Source organism: Ostrea edulis, chromosome 1 (assembly GCF_947568905.1).
Source record: "Ostrea edulis chromosome 1, xbOstEdul1.1, whole genome shotgun sequence".
NCBI classification, from domain to species: Eukaryota; Metazoa; Mollusca; class Bivalvia; order Ostreida; family Ostreidae; genus Ostrea; species Ostrea edulis.
This window is the reverse complement of record NC_079164.1, coordinates 79,145,261-79,170,376: the sequence shown is the minus strand read 5'-3', so window position 1 is coordinate 79,170,376 and position 25,116 is coordinate 79,145,261. Positions and strand designations below refer to the sequence as shown.

At 34.0% G+C, this 25,116-nt stretch overlaps 1 protein-coding gene across 1 annotated transcript; it reads right to left on the bottom strand.

The window, feature by feature from the left end:
* Positions 1 to 1,273: 1,273 nt before the first annotated feature.
* LOC125679610 (cyclin-dependent kinase 11B-like) lies at positions 1,274 to 24,430 on the bottom strand. The gene is made up of 17 exons (XM_056162043.1): positions 24,334 to 24,430; positions 21,283 to 21,475; positions 20,950 to 21,179; positions 19,883 to 20,054; positions 19,036 to 19,178; positions 17,690 to 17,836; positions 17,212 to 17,355; positions 14,267 to 14,350; positions 12,630 to 12,884; positions 8,542 to 8,663; positions 7,474 to 7,579; positions 5,601 to 5,722; positions 4,992 to 5,099; positions 3,602 to 3,718; positions 3,142 to 3,290; positions 2,245 to 2,434; positions 1,274 to 1,749 (listed from the first exon to the last, which is right to left on the bottom strand). The coding sequence occupies exons 1-17, from the start codon at positions 24,335 to 24,337 to the stop codon at positions 1,645 to 1,647; spliced, it is 2,391 nt and encodes a 796-aa protein (XP_056018018.1). The 5' UTR covers positions 24,338 to 24,430; the 3' UTR covers positions 1,274 to 1,644.
* Positions 24,431 to 25,116: the final 686 nt, after the last annotated feature.

Here is a 25,116-nt window from a genome sequence, read left to right as displayed (position 1 = left end):
AATATAGATAGCAAGATTTCCCGAATATAAATCAAGATTTATCGAATATAAATAACAAGATTATCGAATAATCAAATATAAATCAAGATTTATTAGGTCACCTGAGTCACTCCAGGTGAAAAGGTGGGGTTGGGTCTCCCAGATCAGAAAAAATACAAGGTGATAAGGTAGGGTGGAATGATCATGATCCATGCCCAAAGTGCCTGTGTGCGTATCAGTTCAATTGTTGATATATCTATTCATTTGAAGAGAGCGAAAATTCAATTATAGCGCGCATCAATTCAATAGAATAATCAATGCTATCAACCATTCAAATAATGGGCACAATCATTTAGATTTGAAGATAGCATGAATCACGATACCTTTAATTGAATTGTTGCTCACCTCAAATGAATTGATATCTTCAAATAATTTAAGATATCTTCAGTTATTCGAGTTTATGTTAATTCGGTGTTCCAAACATTCCGTAACCACAAATAACAAACTAATTCCACGATAATGAGTAGGTATCATTGGTTTAGTTTTGTATCTTTGGGAATAGAACGAATTAGAACTTTTCTTCTAACGTGTGTTACTTTTCCAGTTTAAAAACACAACAGGAATAATTCATGTAATACTTTAATAATTTCACTGTTCTTTAGGACTTCATAAATATTGTAATTCCACCCTCCTGTGATGTCATCAGATTTTGCAAAATCAATGATTTGTTTAGATTTATGCATGATAGGAACATAAATTTTGTTGGAGTCTTTTCCTATGGTTATTGTAAAAAATCTTGTTAAAAATAAAATATTTCAAAAGTCTAAGTTATAGATGAATAATCAATGATACGTTTCAAAATATTGAATCCAAGGGCAATAACTCTGTTTCTATTGATTTCTTTATCAAGTCTATGATGCGATGATTTCCTTTATTTTTAATTAATCAGATGTTTAACTCAATCTGAATTCATAAAGTCTGCTGAAATATTTCTAACTTGAAAGGGATTTGCGGGGATAGATGGAGTCTGTTGTGTTGATGAGGGTACGTAAAAATAATCCAGTCTCTTGCACAGATTCATTTAATATAACCTTGATACCTAGCATTCTAGTAACATGAACATTGAAAAGGATCTACAATGTAACGCTCCCCATGTTCAACGTATTTTATGGAAACACACACTATATAAGGTATATATATATATATATATGTATATACACTATATAAGGTATATATATAAGGTATATGTGATTATAATTATGAAAGTTTCATATACAACTCTAAGACATACATGTATCTGTAAATTATAGTATTTCATTTTATTTCCCATTTTCAATTTTCTTTTTTGAACTAGTACAATGAATAATGAAGTGATTTTCATGATTGTATACTGTTATGAAAGTTTTCCACTTATTTACGAACATGTGTAAGCTTAATGTAAATTCATTCTTATTATCAAAATCAGCAATAATTTTACAGCTGATATCTCCCACTATTGACACAGAACTGTAGATGGTTCAAACCACTTTTTTCACCGAATGGACAGAGAGATGACTGATGTCCAGTCCTTTTGGCTCCATTGTCAATAAAATGTACTCGACATACACAGTACGTGAATTCTAAAACCCTGAGTGGTATTCAAAGTTTTGTTGATGCGTTCTTTCCCTAGAATTTCAGACTGAATCCAGGACCGGTGGCAGAGACTCCTTTGGCAGCGTTTGTCAGATGGAATCCTCCTGCCATTTCTATCATCTTGTCATCATCACCACCCTATAATGCAAGACACCAACGCTTAAAGTCAATCTACCACAATCAGTCTTAATGTCATAAATTGTATGGGGTATCCACCTTGATACAATGGCATCAAACATTCACAATTAATTATTAAAAATGAAGCATTTTTATGACATTTCCAAAAAGAGTTTTGTTGTCGTTGAAGTAATAATTGGGGGGGGGGGGGGGGGGGAGAATTGTTGCAAAGTGCATCCACTTACAATGTAATGCACATGTATGTATACCATGAAATCAATATCATTACATTTAATATTGTTAGGTGTGTATGCACAAGTCCACACATTCACAAACAATACATGTAGCCCCATTGTCCACACACATTATCTCACACAAACCAACAGATTTACATGGATACTCCTCCCCTAAAAAACCCACTTTTGTAAAGAGATAATCAAATTTGCATGTTAGAGAATAATTCCTCAATTTGAAAACTTCATCTACCATTGATATATTAATCACATGTCTACCTACCAGAAGTTTCGAGTAGGCCTTTCCACCAGATGGGGGTTTGGGGGAGCTGGTGTGTTTACGGGGTTGCTCGCTCTTCGCTGGCCAGGTCGGAAACATTGAGGGATCTATAGGTAGTGGAGACTCTTTGAAAAACTTGTGCTTCAAAGATTTCTCTGCTGTTAATCTTCTTGTGGGGTCGTAGGTCAACAAGCTGTTGAAAATTAATTGGTGAAAACATGCAAGTTGAACGAAACCTAAATGTATATATCGTCTAGTGCTAGCTCTTAAATTCCTGCCCCGGGGTACATGGATTCTACAATTTGGAGAGAGGCATTCACGCTCCTTATATACATGTATCTGTGCACCCAGTGTGCCTGCTAAAAAAAATTTTAAATAATCTGACACACTTTATTGATAGTCCAGTCCCATGGCAAACATTTCATAGATACATCCATTTTTTAAAGTCATGATGCATTTTCACAAACATACGAGACCTATTTAACCCTGTCCTAGAGTACGAGTTTCAAAATTCTGATAGAGGCCTCCATGCTCATTATACTACACGAATGCACAGGTTTTTATAAATTTACCCCACCTCTAAGACCTCATGGGGACAAAGACCATGAAATTTACAGCTTGGATTCACTCTAAAATGCTCCACACAAAACTTGATTCATCAATTTCTGAGAAGGAAAAAATGTTGAAAAGTTTATGATGAATGGGAACAAGTGTAGTACTTGTAGGTTGCAAGAGTGACTAGGTGACCTAAAAATACCCATCTGTACACATTACCAACTTACCAGTGTCGGCTGATACATGGACAGTAGTAAAATCAAAAATTTTCACCTCTGTATTTTATCTTGCAAATAGAACACTACTCCTTCAAAAATCTTAATATATAACAATTCATAACCATACCCGTTCATGAGTTCGAATCCAAGTTCTGTGAGATAGGACCCAAACCTCTGTCCCAGTGCATTATACGGATGATCAGCAAACGTGCACTTCTTCATTCCAGGCAGTTCTTTCACTCCAGGCCAGATCTTTTCTGTGGGAGTTCCAAGGTCCTGTCAGCAACCAACAAAATGTAACAATATGTTACTACATTCACATGAAGTTCATGACCTCATCAAAGGTTCCACAATTAAATATAGACACTTTTAGTCTAAATTTTAAGTTAAATTCACAACCAAAAAAACTTTATTAATCAATTTGTTGATCATCAACCTGACATAAATATAACTGAAATTTTGATTGATCAGTATACCAATTGAAGATGACACCCTCAATTGACAGCTGTAATAACATATTATTATTCATTACAAATGTATGCAATTGTTTAGTCAATGGTCTACCTCTAGAAAAAAAGTACAAGCACCTTGAATATTCTGTTTAGCTCATCAATTTCTGATTTCCCTGGCCATAGTGGCTTCATGGTCAGAAATTCAGCAAAAATGCAGCCTACACTCCACAAGTCTATTGGAGTGGAGTATTCCTACAATAGACATTTCAGAAATTCAACATACAATGTATATTCCCAAGTCTATCGGAGTGGAGTATTCCTACAACAGAGATATACGTCTACAGCAGGAAAGCATTCCTTCAACAGACAAACATTGCAGAAATTCAACAAATATACATTGAAACTAATTCAAATTGGCCCCTCAGAAAACTGGTTGACTCTAAATATCCGCCAATTCAGTCCGGTGGCTAGTCGGTTTAGAAAGGTTTCACTATACAGTTAATATTCTACAAGTCTATTAGAGTGGAACACTCCTGCACAAGCCACACATTTCATCAGCTAATTAACTTGTGTATTGTTCATTTTCTAAAGCCAATATTTATGGAGTGCCAAATTAACTCAAATAATTAAAGATATTCTTTGATTATTTGCAAAAAGCATTAATTCATTTAATTCATGCAACAATTCAATTAAAGATCCCTTCCAATAATTAATGACAAATTCAAATCTAAATGAATGCACAGATTGATTGAATTGTTGACAACATTAATTATTCTGCTGAATTCATGTGCACTATAACTGGATTTTTGCTCTCTTCAAATGAATTGATGTGTGTTATAATTCAATTGAAGAGAGCAATAATTCAATTAATACATGCATCAATTCAATTCATATGAATCAATTAAAGCAATGTGAGCAATAATTCAATTCTTGCACTTTTCAATTGATTTATTGTACACATCAATTCAATTAATGCATGCAATAATTCAATTAGTGTGCAAAATAATTGAATTATAACCCTCTTCAATTGAATTAGTGGCATGCACTTATTCCTTATACACATGGGTATTAAATATCCAAAGGAGATCATCAAATCATTTTTAGTCAGCTTCAAATTAAATTTTGCTAGCATTAATTCTATCACATTGATGCGCACATCAATTCAATTATTGCACACAATATTTCAATTGAAGTGCACATCAAATCAATTTTTGCCAGCAGTAAATCAATTGATGCATACATCAAATCAATTATTGCCTGCAATAATTCAATTGATATGCTCATCAAATCAATTATTGTGTACAATAATTCAATTGATGAGAGCAATAATTGATTTGATGTGTGGATCATCTGAATAGCACACAATAACTGAATTGATGATATCTTCAAATAATTCATGACTTGTTCATTTATTTACATTTACTTAAATCTGGCACTCAATGAATATTTGATAAAAATATGCTATAATCTAACTTTGGCATGTATAATGTCATCATTTATACCTTTAGAATGTCATCATTTATACCTTTATGCCCAACAAGAGTTCTGGGGCTCTATACCAAAGAGTGACCACGATAGGGGTGTAGTGCTTCAGTGGGGATCCATATTCCCTCGCAAGTCCAAAATCTCCAATCTGTAAATAGGCAGAAATTGATGTACATGTACTATATCACCCCCATTTTTATTTCCCCCCCCCCTTTCATTCTCATTCTCAGTGGGAAAATTTAACACAACTGTGTCAGAGTGAATTTAAAAATGGGTGAAACCATTAGCAAGGGTAGAATGTTGAGAGAGAAAACATGGCATGAAAATACAGTATCATTCATGGCACTTAAACACATCTGAATTGGAATGACAGGCATTGACCACAGGGACTATAAGATTGTAATACACATATATATTCTACACCTCAATTTCAAACATCCTATAATGTATATTATCGTTATGCTCACTGAACTCCATTAAATCACGACGTCAAATTATTTTCTTCATGTCTTAAAAGCTCGAGCGATATATACAGACCAGTTCAATATTCATTTTTTTTTTAATATGATGTTTTAAATTCTAGTGAGTAAGCATTCAGTAATGTTTTCATGTTATGTAATCACAAGTGAATGAACATCACATAACAAACCTTCAATATCCCTTTGTGACTGAGAAGGAGATTGGAAGTTTTGAGATCTCTGTGAATGATCCAGTTGTCGTGGAGATGAGCCACACCTTTCAATAACTGGATCATTAAAGTCTTCACTTCACCTGTAGTAAATAAATCTACCTTTAAAATCTTTTATTCATATTTCAACAAAGCATGATATACAGGTTTTGCAGTAGAGAAACATTTCCTGCTTTTTCATGTACTGAAGAAACATAAATGCCAACTATCCCGATTTAGGTGGGATTCTCCCGATTTTAAGGTTTGTAATCATAAATCGGGGGAACATTTTTACAAAATCAGGATTTCTGGAGATTTTGGCTGTTCCTATTGAGAATGGCTTTTGCCAATGCTCATTACCCAAATCTTTAACCCAAATTTAAAATCCTGTGCCATATATTTGTGGTTAGCCTACCAATAATAGGAACAACAAGTACCTGTTGTGTGGTATCAGGTTGTGTGAATTGCTGTAATTAACCTGGTCTACTCATGTCGGAATGTTAATTAGATATGAGGAACAACTTCTGATAGTAATTCATAGAGAAGATGGATTTATTACAAACATGAGCATTCAGCAACAATGATTGGTGTTACACCAACACAAAAGAACAAACACTTGTCTCAATATTTGGACAAATTAGCTTCCAAGTTGGGAGACACTCATGCATATTTTCAGATATGCAAAAGGTATGTAAAAATTGTATTTTTTCATTTATATATCCTAAGCTATATTAATGTATTATAAAATGAATAGATAAAAACTCTATAATGTATAGTTTAATACTGGTAGTATTAGTTTTGATACATGTATCTGTTGGTTAGAATTTTAATGTGTTTAATTTGAAATCAATAACTCTTTATGTAGGGTATAATACTATTAGTTGTGATATATAAATATCTGTTAGTTGGTTAGAAGTTTAATGTGTTTAATTTGATATTAATAAGATCTGTAATAACATTTCTATATTTTGATAATATTTAATAAAGACTATTTCAGATGTTACGCATGGAGAGGTTTTGTTAGAGCACAGCATCCTTTTTCTGGTCGTGGACTGTTCCCACACTCTGCAAAGCCATGTTTACAGAGAGCAAGATTGTTCCAAGTGCTTCTGTAGTCGCACCAAAGCACGTTTATATGTATAGTACGTGCTTTAATTTATCTCTAATTTTGATATCTAGTCCAGTCATGTTATGATGTTGTAAAAAAGACGCAAATTTGTTTTAAATATCATTATACGCTACATGTAATAATCAATTGGGGAGGGGGTTGGGGGGGTTATATCGGTTTATCTTTAACTTTTTGCTGAATAACTGAAATTAAAATATTAAAATGAATATCTATTTCTTTGAAATTGTGTTTTTGAGTTTTGTTAAAGTTAATAGAGAATAAAATGCACTTTTTGATGTTATGTTAATATATAATATAAAGTATTCAATTATTTTTTACCCCAAAAAAACACCCCAAATATTCATTTTCATGACAAGGAAAAATATTGTGAACTTAAAGCTTTGCAAAAATGTAAATCACCCATGGGGATTTTCAAATGTTGGCATGTATACTATGAACCAAATTCCATTCACAATGATTTTATTTGCAATTTACCAGTGATGAAGTATTTCATAGCAACTAAATTTTGTGACCAAGATAATCTTGAACAAATACGAGAGGCATTATGAAACTGGTTTACAGCAAGACATATTTGCGATGACCATGTTCTTGTGAACCTTCCAAAAATTGATCACATGTGAATAAAAGTTAGTTTACATGATTAAGAAATGCAGCAATCATAATCACATCTTGCTTATATCATGATTGTCACGTGGTAAATGCATCTACATTACAAAACCAACTCACCCATAAGGAATGGGTTTTTCATTGTTTCCATCAAGCTCTTCATATCGTGTTCAACATAGTCCATTACAATGTAGATCTTGTCCATGTTACTACCAACAACAATCTCCTGAAAGGGTTCATTTAGTCACATCATACTAAAGGCGTTTATCAATCAATACATAGCAGTACCATTATGTGCAGTTTCAGAAAGATCTAATATTTCACAAATGATACCTTATACAAGTATATGTAGTATCTAAACCAAAACAGCTTACATTTAAAATAAACCTAACAGTATACAGAAGAATTCTCAGATTCTATTGTTGTTGTTTAAAATATTTATTTTTTAGGTGTCAATAATTTTTTAGTTTAAGAAAACTTTGTATGCTCATAGAGTCTCCATTTCCTAGATGAAGATTTGTCAGCCTTTACAGATCTGTAATTTATCCTGATAGTGCAGGAAACAATGAAATATCAGTGATTTTACAACTTACTCAGACTGTTACAATGAAATATCAGTGATTTTACAACTTGTGCGGACTGTTCCAATGAATTATCAGTGATTTTACAACTTATGCGTACTGTTACAATGAAATATCAGTGATTTTACAACTTACTCAGACTGTTACAATGAAATATCAGTGATTTTACAACTTATGCGTACTGTTACAATGAAATATCAGTGATTTTACAACTTACAAGCACTGTAACAATGAAATATTAGTGATTTTACAATTTACGCTGACTGTTACAATGAAATATCAGTGATTTTACAACTTATGTGGACTGTTACAATGAAATATCAATGATTTTACAACTTACGTGACATCAGTGATTTTACAACTTATGCGGACTGTTACAATGAAATATCAGTGATTTTACTACTTACTCAGACTGTTACAATGAAAAATCAGTGATTTTACAACTTACATGCACTGTTACAATGAAATATCAGTGTTTTACTACTTACGCGACATCAGTAATTTTACAACTTACGCGACATCAGTGATTTTACAACTTACGCGGACTGTTACAATGAAATATCAGTGATTTTACAACTTACGCGACATCAGTGATTTTACAACTTACGCGGACTGTTACGATATTCATGTGTTGTGACTTCAGTAGTGTGTTGATCTCTCTAAGAGAGGTGATTGGAAATCCTTCTTTTTCTTTCTCCATCTTTAACCTCTTCAGAGCAACAATTTCATCTAAATATCAATGATAAATTGAAGTAAATTTAAACATTATATACACTGTACGGTGTTGTTTAGATAAATGTGCGATTCACAATCACCGAGGTATTCTAAAATGTGATATTCAATACCATATGATGAAAAAAGACTTTCCCACCAGTATTATTCTCAATAGAAACAAGAGGCCCATGGGCCACATCGCTCACCTGAGTCACTTTGGCCCATATCTGAAGACTTTCCATATATATTTGCATGTAAAACCTTAGTCCCTATTATGGCCCAAACTACCCTTTGCAAACTTGAATCTACACTATGTCAGAAAGCTTTCATGTAAATGTCAACTTCTTTGGCCCAATGGTTCTTGAGAAGAAGATTTTTAAAGCTTTTTCCTATATTTGTATGTAAAACTTTGACCCCCCCCCCCCACTTGTGGCCCCATCCTACCCCCCGGGGGCCATGATTTGAACAAACTTGAATCTGCACTATGTCAGAAAGTTTTCTTGTAAATATCAGCTTTTCTGGCTCAGTGGTTCTTGAGAAGAAGATTTTTCCTATATATTTGTATGTAAAACTTTGATCCCCTATTGTGGCCCCATCCAATCCCCGGAGCCCATGATTTGAACAAACTTGAATCTGCATTATGTCAGGAAGCTTTCATGTAAATCTCAGCTTTTCTGGCTTAGTGGTTCTTGAGAAGAAGATTTTTAAAGTTTTTCCCTATATATTTGTATGTAAAACTTTGATCCCCCCTTATGGCCCCATCCTACCCCCGGGGGCCATGATTTGAACAAACTTGAATCTGCACTATGTCAGAAAGTTTTCATGTAAAAATCAGCTTTTCTGGCTCAGTGGTTCTTGAGAAGAAGATTTTTAAACATTTTTCCTATATATTTGTATGTAAAACTTTGATCCCCTATTGTGGCCCCATCCAATCCCCGGAGCCCATGATTTGAACAAACTTGAATCTGCATTATGTCAGGAAGCTTTCATGTAAATCTCAGCTTTTCTGGCTTAGTGGTTCTTGAGAAGAAGATTTTTAAAGTTTTTCCCTATATATTTGTATGTAAAACTTTGATCCCCCCTTGTGGCCCCATCCTACCACCGGGGGCCATGATTTGAACAAACTTGAATCTGCAATATGTCAGGAAGCTTTCAGGTAAATTTCAGCTCTTCTGGCCCAGTGGTTCTTGAGAAGAAGATTTTTAAATGACCCCACCCTATTTTTGTGATTATCTCCCCTTTGAAAGGGACATGTCCCTTCATTTGAACAAACTTGAAAGCCCTTCACCCAAGGATGCTTTTGGCCAAGTTAGGTTGAAATTCGCCCAGTGGTTCTGGAGAAAAAGTCGAAAATGTGAAAAGTTTACAGACAGACGGACAGACACACAGACGGACGCCGGACAAAATGTGATCAGAATAGCTCACCTGAACCTTCGGTTCAGGTGAGCTAAAAACTTTTCCAACATCATATACGATTTCTACCTTCTGAACTTCTGCAATGTAGTAAGGAAGGGGTAGAGGGTTACACTATTTTGATATTCAAGTTGCGTCAATTTTGTGTCAGAAAGTACACATTTACAGCAACATTATGGCAAATTTTCAAGACAATTTCATGATCATTGAAACTCTATAAAAATTTTTGAATTGATATTTTATGCAAACACAGCTAGATACTGTACATACACTCTCAAGAAATCATATTCCTGTTTCTCTGATAACTGACATCATAATTAAACATCTTGCAACATGACTTTACACATTTGATCCGCATATTCATTTTACGCAGAAAATATGATGCATTCGATGTGTGTGTACACAGTGCATTGTGATGTCATATTTAGGTTCTCTTCTGTTTATTTCTTTCAAACCACACAATTATCAACAAAAACAAACGGTATAAAAACAAAGGAATGGGAAATATTAAAAACATTTGTGGTACTTTCCAAACTATTATTGTCTTCCGTGGAAGATAGTATATACATTTGAAATTTCTTTTTGTCCCTGGATTACCAATTTCCTCTCAATAGTGATTGGTGGAAAATACATGATGTGAAAATTTACAATATTTTCATTAGTTGAGATGCTGTTCTTTGCAAGGGAGACAATTTGGTGCCAATTTAATTAATGTATAACTGAAGAATTTTACAAGATTCCAAATCTTAGATAAATGAGAGATAAAAAGTAAAGCAATCTTATCTAATGTTGCTGATTCTTTGATTTGTTTAAAATAACATAATAACAGTAAATGTGACTGACATTTTAATTCTTTATGCCATTTTAAGAGCATTTCTATATTTCAACATATTTATTTACATAAAGGTTTACTTTTTGCATGCCCATATATGATTGTTAAAACTGGAATGGCAACCCCCTTCCCAATTCATAGACCATCCGTATAGATTATAAGGTCAAACTAAATTTCCATTAAACCATGACTTTGTGAACAGTACATGACTCATATTTTTAGGTGACAATGTCTCTATGTCTGAAAGACTCAAACTGCATCTATTTCTATGCATAGTATGCCTCTGTAGTATTTCTTTAAAACACTGTTTGTAAAGATGGAAAACTTTTATTTTATCGACATGTTTTTCAGTGAAGTACCACAGCGACTGTAACATTTTCCCAGTGCATTTTGGGTAATCCTCATCATTTCTTCTATATTCAAGGCTTTACAAGGAACATCACCTATTTATCTACAAGAGCTAGTCAAAGTGTATACACCAGCATGATCACTACGTTCTGAAAACTCGATGTGTCTCATCCAGCCATACATACGAACCAAGACATCTGGAAATAGACGTTTCAATGTGTCTGGCACTGCTCTGTGGAACAATTCTCCGGAACAAAAAGATCTGATACACATTTTAGTACTCGATTTCAAAATTCCCATGGGTAGTCCATATGTATGATATGGTGACTCTAGGTGGAAAGGATAACACTTTAGAGCCCGGAAACCATTTCGTCTACAGACGGACAGACAGAAAACCAGTATAACCCCCCCCCCTCCCCCCAACTTTGTTGCGTGGGGTATAATAAAAAAACATTAAAGTAAATCATGGAATGAACCAGTCTTCACAAAAACTCAGGGGTCCGAAGACCAAGGCCAGTGAATTTTAGGGTCGGGTCAGTGAAAATTTAAAATCAGGAAGTCCGATGGGCTTGTAGACTTTTAGTAAGTCACATTAAATATAATGTCAGATTTGGATATTCTAAACGTCTTATTTACTTAAATTACCATCGAAATAAAACAATAAATAGCACATAAAGTAAGTGTTTTGACATCGTGGTTTGTTTATCTCTTTAAAGTAAAGAACGATAACTATACTTGTTAACGAACAACTTATTGAAACAACAAAAATGGCCGCGCACTGTATCGCTGTAACTGCTGCGTCCAATTAAAATGAACTTCGTCAATTGCAGTTATCTTTGATTTTATGCAATTTCTATAGTTTATAGAATTAATCAATCGTTTACATTTGATGTTGGTAGAGAAGGCTACTTCCTATGGTGCACTCGCTTGTGAAAAATACGTGAATTTATAGTCTTGTTGTTGCATGCGAAGAGAGAGAGAAAATACCGTGTACAGTGTTGTTTTTCTGGTATCAACAGAAAGGATGTCTTAGGGTGGATATGAATATGAGTAATAAGCATAGTTTCAGTGAATTAATTGTACAGTTTTACAATGCATTCCATAAATGTATGTGATAAACATGTACTATTGAAATTTGGGGGGGCCAGTAAATTTCACTGTGGGCCAGTAAATTCAGACAATTCACTGGTCCGACTGGCCAGCAAGTTTTAAATGTTTTCGTGAAGACTGAAAAATCTCTCATTACAGTGCTAATTCTATTGTACAGGACCAGTATATTCTTCTGTGAAAATACAATACAAAGCTATTGATATGGGGGGGTTGGGGTTGGGGGGTTAACCCCCCCCCCCCCCCCCCCCACACACACACACAGATGGATTTCCATATACCTGTTTTCTTGTCCTTTGCTCTGTACACGACTCCGTATGTCCCCTCCTCAATCCTGTTGAGACATGAGAATTCTTCCACATTCCTGCAACCCTGAATAGCTGGCAGGTAAGGTGGCAGTTCTGGACGAAGTTCCACAGGGGACTGGGGAGGCGTGTCATCCAGGTACATTTCATCTCCATCCTGTTCTGAATTGAGGGCCGTGTCTGTACCACTTTCGTGGTCAGAATGGTCATCAAACTTTGACTTCAGTTTGCCTGAATGAGGTAAAAATGCAGAAATTTATGTACAGTAATGGTAAACCTTGCTAGGAACTAGTGCCAAGAAACTTTCCGTCTATCAATATTGCAGCTGTAGTAAAATATCTGTATCTCGAACATGGGTTATATTGAATACCCCCCCCCCCCTTAATTTGAAATCCATCATCAGTCCCAGCCGTAATCCCTAAATAAATGATTTTAAAAACTCCTGATATCTTGAACACGGTAATCTTGAATATCCTGCTTATGTTGAAGTGTCGTCAAGGTCCCAAGCCCTAATTTCACCTTGTTTATCTTGAAGTACAGTCAATATTTTGGTCTGCTAGACATACCCGGTCTCCTTACTTCACATATTCCTGCTCAAGGCTATTCACACCAGTTCTCTGGGCACTATAAGCGAGGTTTGGTATGACAGCTTGTATATTTAGTGTCGTTTTTTAACATAAAATGGGTAACTTCACTGCAAATTCTACATATCCTGGATAGTGTTTTGATGATTAACAAGTTTGAGGGATAAACACAAAGATTTTGAAAGTGCACTTGAAGTTATATACTCATGAAAATGATAATGTACATGTATCAAATAATTTAAGCTTTATCATTAACATGGAAAATAAAGAAACATGGTTCATAGTGAACTAAAATTAAACAATTCCGATGATAGCGATGACAGTTGCATACAAAAAAATTTCATCATTAAACTTGTTTCAACACAGTAAACACAAGCTTCCAACCCCTCAGGCCCTGAAATAAAGCTTCCATCGATTGCCGATATAGAGATAAGAACAGACAGCACATTGTACAATATTTAAAACATTGCTGAATATTGCGGATTTTTGTAGTATTATATAATTATCTTTTTTAATTCATCTTTTTCATTTCTTACGGGATAGGTTCTTTAACTACAATGCATATAGCTACATCCCATTCAAGCTTGGGTCGATATCCTAAGCACGGGATCTACACGATTATTATATTTTAGATACAAACTGTATATACAATGGAATGTTTTATGGGGAAAAAAGAAATGGAAATTTCTTTTCTTTATATAATTCTTTATTTGGATAAAAAATAACAAAATATGTGATGATCTTTTATAATGCAAGTGCTATGCATCAAATGATATATAAAAACACAGGGGAAGTAAACGAAATTAGAAGACAAGTTTGGATATCTCGAAGTTTTGTCAAAGACTTCGGATTTGGAGATGCAGATATTTTACTACATGTATTCATTGTATAAATACCAGGGATAGTATTTTATCTACAAGTCCCTAGGAATTATTTTCATGCAAATTATAATGAATCCATTTATTTTGTTTATCAAAGAGTCTGACAATGAGCTTTCATGATAAATAAATACATGTACATTGAACTTACTCAGAGATTCCTTATCATTTGGGGTTTTCTCTTTATCATCATGGTCATCACTTTCACTTTCACTACTACTTTCACTATCAGACCCTGATAGAAAAATAAAACATTTTCAAGTCTACAGATTTCAGATGTACATGCACTTTAACATATAATACAAAGACAAAATAAACATCAGTTTTATCACTGAGCTACTGAATATGTTTTTCAAGTTAAAGGGAAAGGCAACCCTAACCACATAGTTGCTTTTATGAATAAAGTATTACTTACTGATATCGTAATTGACAGTCTTTAACAACAAAAATCCTTGCTTAACAATTAAATCAATATTAATCTATCATTTATTTTAAATTACCCGCCGCTAAGAGAGTGGCCATTGAAGTTTAATTTATGACGTCACACCATCTATTCCGGTTTATTTCATCAGCAGCACCGTAAACATGACAAGTAATGAACAGTTAAGTTTGGAACTGTATAGATTTGAGCCCGCTCTTTCACAGGAACAAATTGAGAAAAGAATACATTCAGTCAAATGTCTTGAACCTCAACTTGTCATTACACAAGTGATGGATCCACAATTTACATAGTCTTTTCTTTTCAAATGATTTGGTTGAGTCAGGAATTTAAAAAAAAAACAAACTTTTTTCACATCTCCCCTTCGCATTAGTGTAATCAACTACTTGCCAGGAAGGCATCAACAGATTTATTCGTAAGATCTACCACATCTTTGATGATCTCACAGGTGCTTGGGTTCAGGACCCCCTCCCCCTCCGAATAAGCTACACAAGTTGATTTGATTAATTTTTTTGTTGAAAATATTTCAAATGTATGTCAACAACATCTTGCATACCCATAAAGTCCAAAATAATTCAAAATAAGCCCTTTCAAAAAAATACCCTCACTGGTATTATTTAAGTTCTGTTATAATAACCAGTGAAGGTTTTTTTTTTTAAAAAGGGCTTATTTTGAATTATTTTGAACTTTATAGGTATGCAAGATGTTGCTGACATGCATTAGAAATATTTTCAAGAAAAAAATAATTAAATCAACTCATGTAGCTTATTCGGAAGGGGGGGGGGGGGGGGGGGTCCTGAACCCAAGCACCTGTGGATGGTCTTAGAATCTCATCGAAACCGGAACAGACGGTGTGACGTCAAAATTATTGATTTTCCTGGTCTTGAATACAAAAGAGTTACACATCATGGCAGCCTCTATAGATCGCAGGAATTTCAATTTTTGACGTTTTCAAATTAGTCCTGAAGCTTATCTAGGCCATATATCAACAGAATTGTATGACAAATCTTTATCATATGATTAATCCAATCATTTATCATGTAAAAATATTTTGGGTTGCCTTTCCCTTTAAAGGACAATATTTACATCCATGGCCCTGTAGAGTTTCTTTAAAAAATTCAAAGTTGAATATTTCATTTTTCTGCATGAACATATTTACAAAGTGCATTACGATTAAAGATCTGTGTGTATGATCTGTTTTTCTAAGGAGTTTGTACATTATGACAACATAAAGCATGTCATTATAGCCATTTTGCTATACTCTCATTCAAAATGGTTAAAGAAAACATCTACAGTGTTACCTCGTTATATCGCCAGCTTTTGTCCCAGCCTATTTTGGCGTTATATCGAGGGTGGTGTTATAAACAGTTTGGTCACTTTAGTTCATCAATTTGAAAAAAAAAATGTGGCTGATCAATTAATAAATTATTGTCCATTTATTGTCGTCCACATGACAAGATATGCAAAAGCATGAAATTATTTTGCTTTAGTTCTTAAAACTTCGTTAAAAATTGGCATAAACTGCACTTGTGCATTTGTAAAACTCTCAAGTATATCTACAATAGTTTCATTTGTGTCATGATAGGTTCTACGATGACTGAATACGTTGAGCGGTTGACAAAAGCACATGTAATGGCTGCAACTTTTTTTCAGGAACATAGAAATAAGACGTCACACACATATTGATTGATTGTATATTGTTTAACTTCCCTCTCGAGAATATCTCACTCATATGAGACATCACAATTGCCGGTGATGGGCTTCAAAATTTAGGCATATGCTCGGTGTTTATAGCCATTGAGCAGGGAGGGATCTTTATCGTGCCACACCTGCTGTGACACAGGACCTCAGTTTTTGCGGTCTCATCTGAAGGACCACCCCATTTAGTCGCCTCTTACACATACATGTATATATACACACAAAAGTCACATGATACATGAAATTAACAACAGCCTCATTGTATAGAGCAAACGAATATTTGCAGAAAGTTTGCAGCTGATAGCAGTTTCATTTCTCAGTTGTTCACGCGTAGGCAATACTACTGGACAATTTTAAATGAGTATGTTCAAGTTATTATTGCAATTACCTAGGCTTACTTGCATTCCTGACACGTACTAAAATTAGTTTCGTTACGATTCACTGGACAGACCAATTATGGCGATAAGCGATATTGGCATTATATCTGGGTTTTTAGTGTGTATGGAAATCCGTTCTGTACATTTCGATTGGTGGTATGCAGGGGTGGCGATATAATGAGTGGCAATATACCGAGGTAACACTGTATTTCTCTAAATTTTGCATGTACATATGTAGCACAACTTGCAATCTAGTTCTTGTATGTTTGTTGTTAGAAATGTTGTGGGTACTTGATCCACATAATCTTTTCTATTTTTTGATTGAGGGCTACCTTCATATTCATATTCTTTGAATTTAGAATGGTAATTTCCCATAACAACCTGTTCTTCCGAAAATGAACTCATTGAAGAAATGCTATGAATTCTCTATTTTATATTCATGCTTGCAATTAGACACATTCAGGAATTTGTTTACACTGGAAATCTATGAAAATATGAATAACTTTTTTTTTGCATCTCTACAATAATATGCAGATGACAGAGTCCACCACTAGCTATTTCCATGTTTATGAATCAATGTACCTGAGTTGGACGCTGAGTCACCACTGTCGGATCCACCACTCTCCTGCTGATCCACATGCTCAGGATCCGGACTCTCTGGTGACTCCTCCTCTTCCTCATGTTCTGGTTCAGGTTCAGGAGAAGAGGGAACCTGGGACTTCCTCGCTGCATGAAAAAATCCAAACCATTTAACAGATTTCAATACTGGTTCTGTACATGTATCAGTAAATGTTTAAGACTTAATTTAGATCTGACAATCTGCATTAACAGATCAATCACATCAATAAACTTAAGATATTTTATTTTAAAAAATGAAAGTTACTGACATATATATACTGTAATTTCATCCGACAGATTTCTGAAAGGCCATATGCTATATATGCTTCAAGATATTTTTTTCATTCATGGTAATTTGTATGTTATAAAATTTCAAATTCACAACAAGAAAATTGAGGAGCAATGTGGGAGTGTTTTTATGACATCTATTAGTGATTCTCACGAGGTTCTGGTGATCGCTGTTTCTTTGACCTTGACCTCTCCTCTTTTCTATCAAGATTGCGATGTCTTTCCCTGCTTCGACTCCTATCCTCAGAATGTCCCTGTCCTTGTTTTAACATTTTTCTCTCTTTCTCACGCCTATATACATCTGTGGCAAGAGACATGTGTCAAGTGGAAATCAATATCAATCTAATGAATACATCTACAGTAAAAAAAAATGGTGTAAATAGGAAATCATTACAATCTAATACAGAGAAATTTGTCTTGTTTGACATGCTTGGTAAAAGAAAAAAATATTCAGCTTAGATAATAATGTATATATGGAATGCAGGGCATTTGCTATAATAAAGTTCAAGATTTGAGTAGAAATATGAATAAACACTTCACAGTGTACAAATCCAGATTAAACAAGTTTTACAACATAAACAATTTCTGTGTAAATAAACATCTTGTGCTAACAACTTTATTTTTTGTCATAACTGTAATGTTTTTATTTCATTTCTTTTCCCCTCATTAAAACCCAATAAACAATCTGCCAGAGTGAAATTTTGTCATCCACACAAAAGTCTGCCCGTTTTACCAACATGTACATGTAGCTATGTCATGTCTATATGAACTCTAGAGCCAACTGCTCATAATTTTCAGCTGTCTTTGAGTGTGGTCAGTTGATGTTCAACATTAAACAACTGCCTCTGTGCAAATCTATGCATCTGATGAGGTTGTCAAGGGTTTTAATATCACTTTATATTCTTTTAAAAAAATTGCAGTAAGAAAGTGCAATTACAACCAACATTAGCTTGAATACAAACATAGAAATCTGAAATATGGGTTTCATCTCTCTTTAAGTTGATAACAGATAATTATAGAGGGATATTTTGTGAGATAAGGCCAAGTAAACTTAATTAGTAGATTATCATTCCCGCCCACCCCTCGAAAATCGCCCCACCCTGATTTTTTTTAGTTTTCAAAATTACGATTTCCGGATATTTTTATGTCTGGTCCGGTATCGTAAACGTACTTTGTTTCACTTTGCCTTTTAGAAACCCAAATACACATGTAATTATGATTTATAAAGCCTTTTCTCAATGAGAGAAGGCATTTTTGAGGTCAAGAATACCATGGCGAAAAATAAAAAATAAAATCCTCCCACCCGCCCCATTTTTTTGTGAAGTTTGAATGATAATCTACTAATTAATTTTACTTGGCCTAACAGATAATTATAGAGAGATATTTTGTGAGATAACAGATAATTATAGAGAGATATTTTGTGAGATAACAGATAATTATAGAGAGATATTTTGTGAGATAACAGATACTTATAGAGAGATATTTTGTGAGGATGTGCACCTTCCATTCTCTGTTGTGCAGCCATGTACTTTTCCTCTTCTCTTCTTTTCCTCTTTTCCAGTTCTTTTCTCTCTCTTTTTTCCCTTTCTTCCCTGAGCCGCTTCTCTCTCTCTTTTTCTCTCTCAATTCTTTCTAATCTTTCTCTGATGATAGGAAACTTCAGATATACATAGCAGTATAACTGGAAAAGGTATCTACCCTTCCTTCACTAATCTTAATTAAAATAAGCTTGAAATTAAAATACAGTACATCAATCTTCTAAAGTGAAATTAAAACCTGCTATGATGGTAAATGTACATATCTTTAATTAATAGGGCCTTTCTTACTTTTGGGGACCTGAGATTTTCCACAGTTACTATTGGAATGACACCAGAAAACAAATCACTTTTGCAATGAATGAAAATGATTACAAATTAATTAGACATTTATGTGTTAGGTACTTTCTGCATTCATTAGGTATTTAATTTTTGCACTTATGGTTCCCTAAAGTAAATGATCACATTTACTCGAGGGGACCCATAGACTACTGAAACCTACATGTATTTAAACTACATTTCCCCTACAGGATTCTTGATTAATGTTGGGTTTCCTTAGGTAAATGATTGCTGTAGTGTCTTCTTTTACTTTAAAAAGATCCACAGACTATATAGAGAAGAGGAAGACATACTTCTCACAAAGTAGTTTAGCAGGATTTCCCTTTTTTAAATAATGGGTTGTATCCCCTTACTATTTCTAAGAAGTGTACCACCGTGGATTTTACCATACTACAGTCTCTACCACTTATATAGGGATGAATTCATTTAATACATGCACGTGCTATCAAACTGAAACATTAATTTTTTCTTACCTTTCCCTTCGAGATTTTTCTCGTTTTTCTATTTCATTCTGATTATCTTTCATTTTACGTTCTTTCTCCCTCTCTCGCTCTTTTTCCCTGAGCATCTCCCTAACATCCCTCATATCTCGAGACTTTGGCTTCTCACTGTGATGAGGTCTATCATCATGAGATCTTCCTACAACTAAACACAATTCTAAGTTATCAGTAATAAAATACAAATTATACATGTCTTTAAGGAAAGAATGTTGTTAATTTTAATCTGCACACTAAAGTATATTTCTTAATTTCCTGGTTATTTCATTGCAATGCTGAAAGAAGAAATTTACTATTTTATGCTTGTATTCTAAGCATTTTTCCTACAGAGTTTCCTGTACACCATACATAGTCAAGCATTTATTTTGTACTAAGCTTTTAAGACAACAGTAGAAAATTATGGTGTGTTATTGTTATGCTCATTATATTCTAAATGTAGGGTGTTAAAGTAATACTAGCTCTCATTTTTTGTGACAATTTTTTGTTGTTGCAAAATTGTGATTTACTATTTCAATGACAGAAAAAAATAAGGTTTATAAACTTTTGTTATTAAAATTTATATCAGTAAACCTACCCAGAGGCTCTGAATGAAGCAAGATTACAATATTGTCTTCCCGTACAGAAATTTATTTCTATGTAATGCTATATATTCAATAGAACCGAAATCTTTATTTTGATAAAATCTTAAACTTAATTTTGATTTTATCAATGACTATGGATAAAGTTGCATATAAAATTATCATAATAGCACATTTTTATGATAAACAAAATAGAATTTTCAGATTGAGAGCTATTATAATTTTAACAAAGTGCAATACCATAAAATCATCAACACATAAATGAAGGGTTTCTCAGTGAATACAATACACTGCACGTTAGAACTACAAAAATCTGTACAACACAAAAATACTAAAATCAACTCGAGAAGAAAACATTTTCATTTCAAAACATGCTCAATATTAATGTTCGCAACACTTTTCATAAAAAAATAATATATCCCTAAATATTTTTCCTGCAATACATACACCTTATTAGACACTTACCCCTTACATCCTTCATAATTTCTCTGGCACGCCCTCCTTCTTTTACCTCCCTCACTCGCCCACTCTCCTTGACTTCCCGTCCGCGATCTTTATATCTGTCATAGTCCCTGCGTTCTCTCTCTCTCCTTTTCTCCTCCTTATGCCTGTGTTTGTGACTTTTCTCTTTGCGGCCTGCCTGATTTTGTGGTGGCTTGATGTTTATACCGTCATCTTCCTCCATATGGTCATCACTAAGAACGAATCACACAAAAATTAACTATCACATTCACAAATCAATCATTAAAATTCTTAACAATTTCATTTGGATAGGAAAATTTTAAGAAACGTAGCTACCCATCATCATCTTCATTATGAGACACTTCTTCATTTTCCTCATCATCTTCTTCATCATCATCTCCTATCCTTTCTTTTGCATTCACAGAAAATGAGATTTGTATGCTTTCTCCTTCATCCATGTCTGGACTAGGCGCTAATTCTCCTTGCTCATATGGGCTTCCTGAATCATCTTCGCTGTCTGACATAATAACTGAAAAACAAAGAAAACTCTCAGATTATTTTTTTTTTTTTATTCGCATTCAAAAGAGCTTTTCTTTAAAAAGTCTTATAGCACAGCAAAATAAACATGATATCACAATGCCTAACAACCAATCATGTTGACATCACAATGCAAATTTAACCAATTACATTCAAGAAAGTGGTCCTGTCTATTCCTGTGGCTATTGCATTTTGTTGACAGCAAAGAAACTAGGAGAAAATCTAAATCTACAACTGGATACCTTTCAAACATCATATTTAAATCTACACAATGAATGAATATTTTTGTTAGCATCTATTGTGAAATAACATGAATTGTATGTGTTGAAATATTATATTTTCATAATGCACTAATAGTCATTATTCAATTGTCTGAACAACCATTTCATGTTAGTACTTAAAGATAAGATAAGTTTTTAGTTTAGTCTTTTTAGTCTTAAACATTGGACCAGACATGAAAATTTAATCATTAATACTTAAATAATTTCTGATATGAGATTACATGAAAAAAACTAATTGTTTATGTGAAAGGGATGATAAACATCACATTTCCTTGCAGTTAATCCTGTATTCTACCTCTTCAAAGTCCTTTGTTATTCCCTCTCTGATGCTTTCATATTGAACATAACAATGTTCAAAGTAGTAAATAATGCTATTGCTGTGTAAAAAGCTCTAACAATGATGAATGAAGCATCACTTTGACTTTAGTTACCTCCTCGCCATTCAATTTCTTTGCGCATGACGTCAATACACTTATACACAAATTTCCAATCAACTTCAAAGTAGTGTCATGATAAACTTGAAGAATACTCATCCGATAAATGAAATCCTAGTAGCTAGATCCGCGAAATAAAGTTGTAAACAGTAGGCAAAGTAGCGACAATAGCTGGTGTCTCAGAATTCCCACTTTTCAATATGGAGTCCATTCTGACTCTTCCCCACATGTCAAAATATAAAAGCGGGGGAAAGAGTCAGAGGAATCTCAGATTAGTTATTAACTTCATGATTGTTGAGTTTATTTCAATATCCATGATGATAATGATGATTTCGGAAGCCTTTTCCATTTTCAAATGTATTAATTTAATTGTTTCATCACTAAATTTTTATGACAAAAATGACAGGTTTTTCTCCAGGAGAACTTGTATCCAAATTTATATTCAGAGAAATGACAAAGGCAGGAGAACTCGTACAGATTTCCATTTGATAAAATGACAACATTTTTCTGCAGCAGAAGAACTCAAAGAGTTCTTGAAAAGCGTCGGTAATGTCGGATTATCCAATAAAAGTAGTAAATGTCCGACACAAGTTACTTAATTGTTGGTCCTGATGGCCAATAAAAGATCAGGACTAAAGTCCGTTTTTTTACTGGGAAAAATGGCGTCCATGTGGACAATAAATTTTCAAACCAATGCTAAATCAGACAAGGCATTGAAATGTAAATGTGATAAATCTGTTGGGAGGAACTACAAGGAGAAAACAAACCGATTATTTCTATCTGCCTGGCAAGCTGGGAGACAATGGCTTTCGTTTGATGCGGTTTTACCTACTGCTCGCTGACACCATCTGCTCAAAGTTGAAAAACCAACTACACCCAGGCCAAAGTGAGAGAAAGAGCAGATACAATAATTGCAGCGAAAGAGAAAAAGAAGTTGAGAGGAATAGACAGGATAGAGAGAAAAGTGGAGAGTGAGAGAGAAGTGGAAGATGAGAGAGAAGTAGAGCAAGAAAGTGACTCAGATAGTGAAAGTGGGGAAGATTCCGAGTGTGAGAAAGAGTATGAAAGGAGAATTTATTAACTTAAAGCTGAGATGGAGATTGAATAAATTAGTTGATTATAAATAAAATTTATAAAAACCTCAAAAGCAATGCATTTTTTTGTGGACTGACAAAATTTTGTTTTGGCTGACACTATTTCTAACAGTGTCAGACCAAATGTCTAACAATTCAAAAGAAATTTCAAGAACTCTGAGAACTCGTACCCAGAATTTTGACTGTACGACTTCTCCACTGGACCAGAACTCTTACCCCAAATTCTGGGTACGAGATCTTCCAGAATTTCATGAACGACTTCTCCAGGAGAACTCGTATCCAAAATTCTGGGTACGAGTTCTCCTGATACCTAGAACCTTACCTATTCCTAGTATATTTGGTTTAGAAGTCTAGCGTTATCGAGATGTTAAAAGGGACCTATTTCGAAAAGCATATTAACAATATCGTTTGAACAATAACAAAGACTATTTTGAACTCTACCATATAGGCTGCGTACACGACCAATGAAGACGGCCGACCAAACAGCAAATCGGTAAAAAGACAGTACTATGTGTAGTATTTTTAGCACGAAAAAAAAAAATCTTTTCTAAAAATTCTAGGCCTGTTTGATAGTTAATTTTTAAACAAAAACTATCTTCCGAAATGTACTTACTTTAAATCCTATAGTGAAGATATAAAAAGCTACTTTTGGTAAGAAACTAAACCATAAAAACACAAGAGTCGCCAGTCGGACGTCCAAACCATGTAACCGGAAATCACAACAAATTTACCTTCTACACAAAAGAAAGGAAAAAAATAAAATACAAATTTAAATCGGAGTTGAAAAATCCGGAAATATTCTAAGGTTCATGCATGATATATCTAAGTAGAATCTAGAATTTTACAGAATAATTACATAACATAAGAAGTAATCTAGTCCGAAAAACTCACCGTTTTCCCAGTACTTGAAATCACACATTTCCGATATCATTTTTCGCTTTTGTTAAACTCTTTTAAAAATTACCATGGTTTACTAACCAAATATTAAGCAAAACTTTTCACTCATCGAAACGTCACAAGTGCCACAAAAATTTGACCTACACATTATGCCCAGGGTCGTAGAAGTTCTCTGCAGGGACCCGTGCCGTGACTTTCACTTCGAAGAAAAGTGTGTCCTAGCAGAAAATTTCATCTAGTTTTTTTTTTCCTCGGAAAAACCGCTTTGAGCTAGAATTTCCCCTATCTCCATTTTCAGTTCATTAAGCTTGAGTTACTGAACTAATTTTTGACTGTCATGGAATCAGTTCATCTAAGGGGCGAGATCAAAAGTTCAATGTCTGACGAAAAAATAAATTCACATAGTTTTCAACAGGACCCCCCCCCTCCCCCAATCCCTTTAAAACTAAATATGATGAATGTTGAAACTAATCGATTAACAAGTAAAAACATAGGATTATAAATAACATTCTGTATACATTTTCTACTGTTTATTCACAAGTGTACATTCAAACTATTAAATGTTCATTAAAATGTAATATTATGTAGTTTTTAAAATACATGTAACAGTCACTTGTCTTTTTCCACTAAAGTGTAATCCATGTCGGATGACAGAAACTTATGAGATATTTTATCCCCCTCCCCCTAACTATTTGAATTTAGATTTTTATCCGACATCGATCTTTTGATCTTGCCCCTAAATCCACAAGCGTTGAAAATAGCGAGTACATTTTTCTTCTTCATATATTTCCGCACTTGATATCATGAGCTTTTTTAAATGAAACCCTTGGAGAATAACTAAAGAGCATATCTTGGCACTTGCCCTGGATAATGAAACCTTAAACAGTTCTTCTTTCTCATTAGAAGGAAGGAATCCATAGTAAATGA

Bases quoted from the DNA above. Each gene is read 5' to 3' on its own strand.
- LOC125679610 (XM_056162043.1), bottom strand. The intron at 20,055-20,949 runs GTAAGTGTCTAA...AATTGTGTTTAG, and splicing joins AATTATGAAGGATGTAAGGG to TTGTAGGAAGATCTCATGAT. The intron at 7,580-8,541 runs GTAAGTTGTAAA...GAACCCTTTCAG, and splicing joins TGAATATCGTAACAGTCCGC to GAGATTGTTGTTGGTAGTAA.